Here is a 12,425-nt window from a genome sequence, read left to right as displayed (position 1 = left end):
ACCTAGATCTGTAATTGATCTACATTCTTAATAGGAATAGAAATACTAGGTTAATTTTTTTCCAATCAGATTTTATTTTTGGGGGGTGGTCTCATTTCTAACTGAGAAGAGTGGCACATTTCAGATATGATCAAATTGATATTGGTCATTTTAGGAATAGCTACTTATAAACAGATCATAGTGTCATAAAATGAATATGCATCTGAGAGTTTTCACTGTAGAACTTTTGTTGATTACAATATGCTTAAGCTACAGAAATTGTAGCTAGTTTATAGGTTGAAATTATTCCACTACAGTGATTTATATTAATAAAGTACTACCTTAGGACTGTTTTAAAAAAATGGTGTCAGGTGTAGTAGGTGTAGTGAGAGTTCAGAGATTATACACGCAAAGGTCTTTCAAGTCACAGTGATTCCATGGGTATCTTTGAATGATATAATAAATGGGAAAGTCCAGTGGGAGGTAGGAAGTGTAAACAGTTCATAGCATATGTGTATTTTATTGTTTATATCTTAATAAAATGTTATTCCTACCTTTAAATATTGTGCAATGCAGAACAAATATGAAATCTCCAATTTCTTTGTTTAGTGTTAGATATTTTATTTTTTTTAATGAAACCATTTCACTCATATATTGTTCTTAGAACCAAGTTATTCTCTTTCTTGTACATTACTATTATGTTTAATAATGAAGCTTTTTGTGACTTCGGTCACAAAATTTAAATTTAATTGAGCACTAACTGCAGGCCACATTTTACATTTTTTACACATTGATCTGAGAATCTTACTGTTTAAAAATGTTGGAAATCACACACGTTATGATTTAAGATGTATTTTGTTAGTGTGGTCTGTATCCAACAAATAAGATGCTACAAAGTATACTAAGAATCAATAAGAATTAATGATCAGAATGATTTCTCTTGGCAAATAAATATCATCCAGATCATTGGATATCTGTATTAATGAGTTGCTATGGTTCTTTGAATGATACTTTTAAATCAGAAAAGTTTTCTGAGATGTTTAGAAAGTAAATGTAACATAAGGCATACATAGCACTTTTAAGTGTCTGAAGTCATTTATTCAATACTTTGAAGAAGTGCGAAACCCTGATAAGATATATCATTAGATATATGCTGCTGGGTCCTCTATCAATAATTTTTCATGCTGAGGAGATCTTGTGAACACTGAGATTTTGGTACTTTTCTTTGTTGAAGCAGCAAAAACTTATGCAACAGCATTTCTTTTTTCTTTTATAGCTGAGTTCAACAGGGCCGTATCAAAAACGTGCCTGGGCTTCTTGTAGTCCACTTGTGTGCTGCTGTTACATTCCCCGTTCCTAGTGTGACTCAGCTACATTGTCACCAAAGCTTAAAGGGTGTTTACACAATCTCACTTCAGCATAATGGGTAATGAACCTCAAATGAATCTTGCTGGCTTGTAGGATAAGGATTTCCACTTCAAGTTATTGTCTCTGAATGGGGTTGTAAAACGTGCCTATATTGCTCATCCAGGAAGTGTGAAGTTATAAAAAAACAAGCTAAATTGCCATGTTTTATCTGCTAGCTGCTTCTTCATTTATTGCCTTTATGGACTCAAAGTCCTCCAGGGACTGTGACAAATCCTGATTGCATTTTCTACTTACATCTTTTATTTGTTCATAAATGTGAAAAGAAGAAAAACTATTAGTCACTGGGGATTTGTCTAGCTGCGTGTATGGCTACTTAACTGCTTCAACTTCAATTGTCTTTTCATCATTCTGTCTACTTTGGGTCTGATGTCATGCACAACCTACATAGGTAAATTGACATTTCCTCATCTGGGAAATGTAAATATTTTAGTAACTTAGAGTAGTTGCATAACTGGCTGGATAGTTGCTGTACAAATTGAATGTTTTCTGTTCCATAATTTACTTCTTCCTCCATTTCTCCAATGGATTCCTTATTGTATCTTTTTTTCCACTTTTACTTCTATCTTGCCTTATGTGGTTTTGATTTTTCAGAAGTTAGGAAGAGCTTTAGCTATTGAAAGAATTGGTATTTGCTTCTTTGCAGTACTGGTATAAACAGTCCAAGGAAGGATATCAGGAGCAGTAGGTGTATGGAGCTTGTAAGGTTCATTCTCTGCCAGGTGAATATTGTTTTGTTTCTAATGCTGCAGTGTTTGTGAATCTTACCAAAGCATGTGTCTTTAGACTTCCAAATTACAGAAGTACTATGCAGCATAAAGTCACTTACCAAAGTCATTTGGATCATGTGAGTTTGAATCATTTCCTTTGAGGCATTCTCTAAATGTTCATTCCTCAGAGGAAGTTGCATGTTTGGAAATGAAAACTAGCCTGATCAAAACTTGCATTTGCCATTTTGTGATATTCTGGTTGTTAGAAATTACCAGTGCTGGTAGGAAAGAAACGGAATGCAATAACACTGCAAACTGCGCTATTGCAAATACATACGGCATTAACCACAGAATGCTAGGAAATAAGAGTTTGGAAATATGAATAATGAGCATGAGTTACATGGAGAAAAGTATCTTTTGTTGCAATCCATTTCTGTTTTGGAATTTGTGAGTCGTTGTGGTTTTATCTTGTTAGGAAATGCTATTGTGGTTGAGCTCAGTTCAGCCCTTTATATACAGTGTATCAGAAACAATGTCTTTTGTTCTTCTCAGCCTTTTTTCCTTCATGGCTTATGTCAACATGATGTATCTTTTTCAGAAATGTTCTCGTGTATAACTTGTTCTTTGCTATTGTATCAAGAACTGATAGAGAAGGGAACTGAGAGAACACAAGCTTCTGTAAAAATAACGCATGTTTCACATCACTGGTTGTTCCGCACGAATAAATTGAATTTCTTTTCAAAAGTCTGCCCACCAAGACGCAGCGGCAGCAGCCCCGCAGACCACGTCGCGTTGCCTCAGTTGAGGCTGGGCCGCTAGGAGGCAGCGTGCCGGGCCGGGCCGGGCCGTGCCTTCCCTCCTGCGCGCCGACCGTTATTCTCCACGCCCCCGCCCGGCCGTTATGCCCCCCCCCCCCCTTCCCCCTCCCCCTCACGGGCCGCTGTGAGGAGGCGCCGCGCGGTTTTCCCCTCACAGCAGCGCCGATGGCGAGATCTGTGTTAAGGGAAAGAGCCGCGTCCCGGCTCTATGCGTGTTCCCCGTCTTCCAGATCAGGTCTGAGAGGGGTTAGTAAGAATATTTGTGCAAAGTCAGGCTAGTGAACACGACGTACTTCTCTTTTCGAGGGTTTCTTCTCTCTGCTGAGGATTCTCTTATGTAACTTTACGCTGCGGTCTCGAGAAGTTTTCTCTGTTTTCAGTTGACCTCATTTAAGTGAGCTAAATAAAATACGTACAATTGGTGGTTTAAGTGCTATTTCAGAATGTGCACAGGGCCAGTAGATAGTTACTGGCCCGACCTCTGTTACTTAGCCCACAGAAGTTTACTGTTTTCAGAGGAGAAAAAGTAGTTCTCTTTACATGTGGAAGACATTAAACAACTTGTGGTTTTGCTTCTTGTTTTGCATTTTTATGCCATCATTTATTATTTCAGAAAGTAAACATACAAGAGTTATAGATAAACAATAACAATGTGCTTGAATTTTCTTTTAATTTCTCAGTAGAAAGTAGAAATAAGGTCATAAATATGTCCCGAGAATGTGAAGCTTGCCAAAATATACTGTAGATACTTTTCAGAGAAAAACGGTACATATCAAGTAACTGTTGAGTCATAAAACCCATAAGTTAGTGTAAGCAGATGTTGGTTACAGCTTACATCGATGGGAAGTATATAATCACCACCCCTATAGCCACCCGCTGTCCATTTCTGGTTCAAGAACTTCCCCGAAAGCCTGTTTCTAATTTTATGGAAACCCTTTGAAATTTGGCACAGTTTACACAAGTATGTAGGAAAAAAAAAAAAAAAAAAAAAAAGTCTGCCAGAGGTTTGGCCTCCAACTGTGAAAACAGACACTGCCTTCTCAAACTCCTCTCCTAGATCCACTGACCAACACCCAGAAAAGAGAATTTGCATTCTTTTAGAATACAGCAGGAAAATGAAGGTCTGTATGCAGCTCAATTTAGCTTTCCGTAACATTTATGTCTGTTGTTTTAAACTGTTGGTTATTGTACAAGGTCAGGCTCTGATGTAAAAGTATTTACTTTAAAGAAAAAGGAAAGGGAAGTCTTTTCAAATGTACTGCAGGGACATTTTTTGTTTGTTATTTGGATGGATTTCAGCAGTTAACGAGAATGGGAGGATTTAATTACATTATCAGCCATTAAAGTGTACTTCAGGCAATATTAGAAATGTAATTATTCTTTGTTTCTGTCCTGCAGACCCGGCTAAAAGTAATATTTGGCGTGGTTATATGCCTTTTGCTTTCCTTATTACTTATGTGTATTATACTGCTTCCATCAAAAGGTAAGGCATTTGTAATCTAATGTAGTAGAAAACACAACATCTACAGCTACAGTAGCTTCTAAAGTTCATAAAAGTTTGTTAAATCATCTTTAGGATTGTTGTGTCAGTACTGTTATGTCTTTACTGCTATAAAGAAACATACTGACAGCTGAAATATCCTGAAGGTATGATCAAATGCTAGCAGATGCTGAAACAATGAACTCTTTGAAGTGAAAAGTACCTGAGTTAACTTTATTGTGTATGTCATATAATGTTCTTAGACAGGACTACAAAAGTAGTTCTCAGATCTCCTCATATTATTTTATATGTTAGGGGTTATAAGACTCACTGTTATAAGACTCATCTGTTAGTAGTTTTCTTTAGCTTGATGAACATATACTTGGTTTTCAATGGTATCATAACAATTATAAAATTTCTCTACCCAATTACAAGTTAAATATTTCTCTGTTGGTAGGATATGGTGAATTGTTTGTGAACATATTTAAGATTGCATTTGAAAATTAAAGCCAATGTTGGATAAAATAGGAGTGCAGAGTTTGCTCTAGTATTATGCCAGTTGTGTGTAACTGCTGATGCAGTGTGATCTGCTGAGTGATCTGGTAAAGCTTCAAGTGAGTGTGGTTTTATATTCAGAGCCTGAGTGGCACTGACCTAATGGTCATTTATGCCAACGAGTAGTAGTAGAATTCCAGTTGTAGTATTTAAAGGGATTTTTTTTTTCCTGTGATTAATCTTAGTGTAATATTTGTGTTGAGAGAAAGAATGGAGGTTTGTGAAGCATTTAGGGTTAATTCTGTTATGCATCATGTGAGGATAAATTATATCAGCAGGAGGTAGTGCTGTGAAGAGAAACCACCTCTGAATTGTGGTGACATTTACTGTCCTATGATGGAGTGCCAGATTTTTTAGCTGAAGCATGGTCAAATCTGAGCTTTCATTATTAGATAAAGGTGTGGTATCAAGCCAAACTTACTCATACCAAATCTGCATGTTTAAAAAGGATATAATATCTTAATGAAATCTAAATAAAAAAGAGCAGCAAGGAGACAAAGAGGGGAGAATGAGGATCAGGCTGGTAGCCTGAAGAAGTTACTAAAGATCATGGAAGGTACTGTAAAAGGAAATGAATGTATTTTTTCCTTCTGAAGTTATCACATACCAGCTTACTGGTCTGAGCTTCCTCAGCTTTTACAAAGAATTCTTTTCATCTATAGTTTCTTGGAACGGCAACTTGGTAATTAATCATATCAAACATCACATTTAGATCCAGTAGGATGAAATAGAATTTACCTTACTTTACAGAATACTCTTAGAAAGAGCATTTCAGACAATTATGGAACACATAATTTTGTCGAACATGTCTGATTATAGCTTCGTATTCTCAAATGGAACTGCAAATGCTGTAGTTATCTATTTCATGCCTAAACCTTTTTGTATAATCTACTGATCAGCTGCAAAAGGAAGAAATATAAATTAATTTTGTGATTATAAATCTTGCAAGTCAAAGACAGACAGGAAGTAGCTACAGAGATGGAATGTTATTTGTACATTCCACCTTGACTACTGCTTTACTGAAAGGATGTGGTGATCTGGAAAGATTAATTGCATATGAGAATTATATAGACACAGGCTAAATCTCTGCTGAAGACGCCAGCAAAGAAAAATGTCATCTCTAATCCTGAAGGAAACGGAAGATATAATTTGGTTGTGTTTTTGTCTGCTAAGTTTCTAGTAATTTCATGTTCTTCAAACCTCTCAAGATATGATATCTGGTTTTGCTTTATACATGGAAGCATATCAAAATGTGAAAACCTTTTAAAAGTTGTACTGGAAAATAATTTTCTTCTTTTCAGAGAGAAATAGGGGAGAAATACTTAGCAGTTTATATTACGCAATTTCTGTGGGTCTGAGAAGAGTACCATGAGCAATGTCAATATCATGAACTGCAGATGACTGAGAAATTGATGACAGTTTTTTTTACATTTCACTGAGTTAGGAATGTGTTTTGCAACTTACCTTGATAACGCAGCTATGATAACCTGACTCTAAACATTTCAGATTATTTTCACTTGTACACTGGTGTAACTAATTGTGTTCATCATCAGCATTAACAGGAAAGAAAATATCTGTTTGTACCTCAAAAGCAGTAACAGAACCACAGGCATCTTTTGTTCTGTTATTTTTAATGAATAGCCAGAATCCTGACTGATCAATATTTCTGTTCCCATTGCGTGCTTGAAGTGACAAAGACCAAGATCTTGGCTCTGTGATATTGTAGTGAATACAACACCATTTGCAAGGTTGCTGTCCCAGAACACTACCAGTTTTTCTTTTGTCAAGTGATTACTTACTGATTAGAAGTTCTGTTTTCTGTGTTTCGTTAAACTCTCTCACAAGAAAAAAATGAACACTAAAGGAGACGGTGTCTGCATAAAGTCGGTGACAATAGATGCTTGCAGGCTTTTAACACCAATTTTATACATGTACATGGAATACACTGAAATGCATGAATAATTACAATCATGGAATATGAAAAGCAAGTTACACTGTGAAGCAAATTAATTTATTCAGTGCACAGAATTATTCTGCATTTTCTGATTTTTTGAAATGTACAAGAGAAATACAGAATGGCACCCTGTAAATGAACGCAAATGGACCACAAACCATTAAAATCAAGATGGTGGGGCAGTAAAGGGAAGAAAGCAAAGTTAAAATCTGGTAACCTTTCATTTCTGTGGTTGACTCTGATATGTGCTTCTTTTTTGTCTTTTGGCATATGGTTTCATCTTTGTTATTTCACAAAGAAATTAAATTCAGCAAAATAGCTTACAAAGCCTACCAACAAGCATCCAAATCACTGTCCATATAGTGATGCAGACATGTAAAGTACTTTTCTTGTTAGGGTCTATTCTGAGGTTTCAAACACTATTATTGAACTAGTCTTTAGTTACAGAAAAAAGAAGCAACAATTACAGCAAACAATTAAAGCTGCTGCTCTTAATTAAAGCATTGCTATATGTCTTCAGTTGCCTAGAAACAAGCATTCAAAACCAAAAGTAATCAAGTGAAAGTTGTGTTCAGGTTTTTTCAGTCCATGGGTAGAAATTCAGATAGAAGTGGACACATTTTGAAAATCATTAGCAGTCATAATAAATTATCACAGAATATTAAGTATGTAAGGGTGAGATGGTGAACAGAGTAAAGGTTTAAATTAAAGCTGTGAAAATTAGAGGACAGATGATACATTTGTCATACTGCTTTTCTTTTTAGTAAAAACTCCTCTTAACCTGAGAGAAGGAACAGAGAAATTTTACCACATGAAGGTAGCAACAGGAGTAAATCTAAGGCTCCTTTACACACAACTGTGGAAACAGATCTTAACCGTGGATTTCTAATAGTTAATAGACATTCAGTTAGAGAATTTAAACTGGAAGTTGGTGATAAGTAATCATTGTTCAATATAAATATAGTGGCTTTGGATTCTTCTTTGGAATTATTTCTTTCTATGTATTTTTTTTAAGTTTGCCATATTCTGTGCTTGTCATTAATCAAGGATCCGTAATGTACAATCATGGGATTAACAAGAGACATTCTTTATGTTGAACTTTTTGGAATATTTTCTCTACATATAGCAATAGCTCAGAGTTTATACTGATAGGTTTTTGCCCATGGATTGACATTCCATTTTATTTCTCACGACAGCTTTCTTCTGCATTAGTGCAGACAAGCCTAGTGTCAGTGGTCAACCTGACATGTGTATTCTACAGTAAATAATAGTCATGTAGCTGGAGAAAACATGAATTATCATTTTAAAGTAATGGAGAGAATATGAAGAAATGTTTCCCAGGAAGTGAGTGTGATCTTAGCTGAGAGAGGCTGTAATGGGGAAGTGATGGAGCATGATATGAAACCTGAGGGCAATGAGTCATATTGAGTTTCTGGCTGTCTTCTGAGTGGCAGAGATCTACTAGACCATGTGTGAGGTCATCCCCTCTACCTCTGGTGACCATAGCACAATTCACCTTGACTTTAAAAGAGAAAAGTATCAAATCCAGAATGCCTAGACTTGAAAGATGTCAAATTTTTAAAATTGGCCTTTCTCAGAAATGTACCTGTGTCTTTTGAAGATTAAATATTTTGAGTAATCTTTCTCTTGTGAAGTCTATGGAATTTCTATTATCATTATTATTTGCTTTTAATTACACTTCTACAATGATTTTTTTTTCATGTCTGTGTACTTAGAAAGCCAGCATTTCAGCATTACCTCTTCTCATCTGGGCTGATTGTCCTTACTTTTTGTTCTGGACCCCTTCCCTAATTTAAGGTGCTTTAGTTTTTGGAATAAATGTGGTAAAAGAAAAGTGACAAAACCAGCCACATGGTTGTATATTTTTTAATGTCTATCTGATCTGGTTAGAGATCAAATACCAGAGCACCTGTCTTCTTTCCAGATTTATTAACAATTTTCTTTTAAAGCACTAAATAAAAAGTGAAAGTTTGGGCACAGTCACTCATTACATTTCAACATTATTTTAACCTGTGCACATTTGTCTTTTTCTTTCATGTGACTCCTAAGAAATACATGTGGATGATGATCATTTTGGAAGTCTTATGTCCATCTTCTAACACTGGTTCATGAAGCTTTTATGATATTTGGCAGTAGGGATTTGTATGTACATACAGTTTGACTCTTTGCTGAATATTTGTAGATCTCTATTCAGACAAATAGTTGTTTCTGTTCACAGGTACACACAAGTTCACAAAACCTATGCTTAAAAAAAAAATAAATTTGTCCTATGTACATAAGTAGCTTTTCTTGTTTTCCCAGGATCTAAAAGTAAATATATCTCAATGAATAAATTTCTGGGTGAAAATAATTCATCCATCCAGTTGCTAATTTTGTGTCCCTAAAGGTGACTCCTTCAGAGGCTGAAGAACCTTATCAGAACAAAACCAGAGAATTTTCCTTTCTGCTGTGCCTGCTGCCTGCATGGTTCCAGGATTACGCTATCCTCAATATTCTCTGGTGCTTAAATTATAGAAAAGAGGAAATGCTTGTCAAGTAATCTTTTTTTTTTTTTATTTATTTTTATTTCACTTCACAGCATTGTGTTAACAAAAACTTTTTATCTCCTTTTCAGTTGTCAACACAGATGATGATCCTAGAGCTCTTACATTGGATGATTATTTAAATGGAAACTTTCAATATAAGACATTTTTTCCTTATTGGGTGTCAGGTAAGTAAAACCTTTTCTCAAAGATACATAAGCCTTTCTAATATGTATTTCCTGGCTGATTTATACAGACGAATAAATGTATTTTTCTTCCAGACTGTGAATGAATGCTAAATATAAAATTAAACAATTTGCTAGTCAAAACTTAAAGTCAAGCTTACTCTTCTGTCAGTCATTCTAGAAATTCCCACTATTTGATGTTTCAACACAAACGTTTGAGTTAAGCCTAAACTATCATTTTACAGAGGCTTTTGGTGATTTATTTCTTTTACTGTCATACTTACTGCAGCATGTGAAGTAAATATGTCAATGTGTCAGTCATGTTCAAGGCATTTCTCTTTTTTTTGTGTTCGTCACAGCATTTTTTCTCTTACCATTGGTAATAATTGAGGTAGCCTGTCTTACAGGCCCTGTTCTTGTTTTCAGTAGTACCTAACTCTGCAGTGAGCCCAGCTGTTCTTGTCTCTTATTTATGGAAATGCAGACATTGCTGAAATTTCCAAGTTACAAGGCAATGCATAGAAATTAAAGATGGCTTTCTAAGCAAGTTCCTTAAGGTAGAGGTAGACATGAAGTTAATTGCTGCTGACATATGTGTCAGCGCATAGCTGAAATACGACTCTTGTTATCACTGAATTGCAGCAGCACCAGAAAGTTTGAGCTAGAATGGGTTACATTCTAGTACATGCAGCACTCCTGCTCATATCTCTGCACTGCCTCAAGCAGTTATTCTCTGAGTAGAGACAAGAAACAAAATGCCCATTCACATAGAATCTTATCACGTTAGTTTAAACCCACAATTTTAGAACTGAACTAAAGCTCTTCAGGACATTGCTAGCAGCAGTTCAAGTTTCACAGTTAGCAATTTGAAGTATGTAACCATCACTTACATGATTTAAAAATTAGGTCACCATTTGTTAGAATTCTGTCTGAATTCAGAAGTATGTAGGCAGCATATCACCTAAACCTGATATTCTCCTTCCCTCTTTATATCCTCGTCACTTAAACTTATCTTTCCTCTCAACATTCACAAAACTCACACAAAAGTCATGCCATAGATTCCATAGATAGTCATGCCTACAGCGTTCCATATGCCTACTTTCCTACTGAAGCAGGGAGTTGAAATTGAATAGCTCTTCCTAAGGGGGCCTGAGATCACCTCAAATGCTTTTACTCAAATCACATAAGCGTTCTCTAAATATCTGAGGGTGATCTAATTTTCCTCCAAATTAAAACCTTATACAATGTTTCAGGCTGCTTTTAAATTGTTAAAGACTATCTCTCTTTAGCTACACCAAATACGTAATTTCTTATCTCTGTTTAAAGTAATGAAAACAACGATGTGAAACTAAAATTCTGATCTTCACACTCTGCCAAACCATGGCTCATGTCTTGAGCATAGGTAAGGTTAAATTCAATTCTCATTGGAGGCCACTCACCTTCACCATGTAGAATCTGTGTGAGTAGGGGCAGAGTCATTTATGTAGTGTCAGTTACATGGTACAGCTCTGTACAAATGAGAATGTGCTGGTGAAATTATAAGCAAGGACCTTAAATGTTTTCTTTATAGTTTTTACATGGTGATACTAGTCTTCTAATGTGTCTGTCCCTGATATTCTTGATTAGATATTACTAAGAATAAAATGTCATTGTATAATGAAGTTAACTAGATGATTCTGTGTGCAGTGTAAGATCTTGAGCACATAATCTGAAACCCTGGAGACAGTTGTATAATTCTGTACCTTGGCATCAATAGAAGAAAAACATTTTTAATGTAGATGCCAAAAGATACTTGCTCAAAATCTATTAATGACAAAATCTATTAATGACAAAAACAGTGAATACTTTCATAAACTGAAATGTTCTACAGTATCTTCTATGCAAGTTATCTTGTTTATCTTGTTTTTAAAGATAATGAATATCTTCATCAGTCTGCAGAAGATGATATTATTCTTTACAACGTTGAACTGAACTACCTAACTACTATCATGACTAATAGCACAATGGTATGTACCTTTTCAATGAATAAAATGACAGCACAATGCAGTTTTTTCAAGTATCTCTTTAGAAGTGAGTAGATTAAAAACTGACTCATCAATTCCTTATTTAAAGTGTTTACTAGAATCTAATCTACTTCTTAATCTTTCAGAAACAAGTTAATGCTTCAAATTATGTGTTGTCATCAGACAAATACTTCATGGCTCTGGAGAGCAATTATTCAAAGGTAATTATTTTAATATATTGCTTAATGAAACGTTTGGTTTCATTCGCTATTTTGTTGATTGTGGTTACTAAGTATAAATATTTGTTTTTGTGTTTGTTTGTTTGTTTTTCTTGAATAAAGTGGAAGGCTGTGAACAGACAGCTGATGATTTTTAATTAGATTATCCTTTTCCAGTTTAATAATACTAACTTTTTTCTTGCAGCTGTGGAGATATTCTTATACAGCATCATACCACATTTATGATCTCATTTATGGGTAAGGCCTGATATTTCTTACAGAGAGCTATGGCAAATACTCTGTAGTGATGTGTTTGGAAGCATTTTACTGAAAAACTCTATTCTATCAATGTGCCTACTCACTGATTAGCTTTTACTTGAATTTGTTACTTGTTTGCTTAATGATTGTTACCTATTACTTCTGCAAAATCAAGAAATTCTTTGAAATAAATGGCCTCTGAGAAAATCTTACAGTCCTTTCATCTATTCATCCAGGTATCTGCATTGGTTTATATTCTATGCCCTAAAACTTTGACTGCTCAAGATTCTCATCTTT

The 12,425-nt window shown here is 35.2% G+C and overlaps 1 protein-coding gene across 3 annotated transcripts in view; it reads left to right on the top strand.

Moving 5' to 3' along the window:
• The first annotated feature begins 3,045 nt into the window (after nucleotides 1–3,045).
• The window catches only part of LOC101799623 (prolyl endopeptidase FAP), a 38,469-nt gene continuing 29,089 nt past the window's right edge, over nucleotides 3,046–12,425 (top strand). For 2 of the 3 annotated variants that reach the window (XR_003498294.3, XM_027461202.3), the window contains exons 1-6: nucleotides 3,046–3,178; nucleotides 4,331–4,415; nucleotides 9,557–9,652; nucleotides 11,561–11,655; nucleotides 11,799–11,873; nucleotides 12,076–12,128. Coding sequence is in view for 2 of the 3 variants with exons in the window: in XM_027461202.3 (XP_027317003.1) it covers nucleotides 3,098–3,178; nucleotides 4,331–4,415; nucleotides 9,557–9,652; nucleotides 11,561–11,655; nucleotides 11,799–11,873; nucleotides 12,076–12,128 (485 nt within the window). In the remaining variant the exon portion in view is untranslated. Of the gene's footprint in view, nucleotides 3,179–3,770; nucleotides 4,054–4,330; nucleotides 4,416–9,556; nucleotides 9,653–11,560; nucleotides 11,656–11,798; nucleotides 11,874–12,075; nucleotides 12,129–12,425 lie in introns of those variants that run through there. The other variant, XM_005026885.6, reaches the window with a different exon arrangement.

This window comes from Anas platyrhynchos, chromosome 7, assembly GCF_047663525.1.
Source record: "Anas platyrhynchos isolate ZD024472 breed Pekin duck chromosome 7, IASCAAS_PekinDuck_T2T, whole genome shotgun sequence".
Lineage (NCBI taxonomy): Eukaryota > Metazoa > Chordata > Aves > Anseriformes > Anatidae > Anas > Anas platyrhynchos.
Note: the sequence above shows the minus strand (reverse complement) of the source record. Positions and strands in the feature narration are given on the sequence as shown.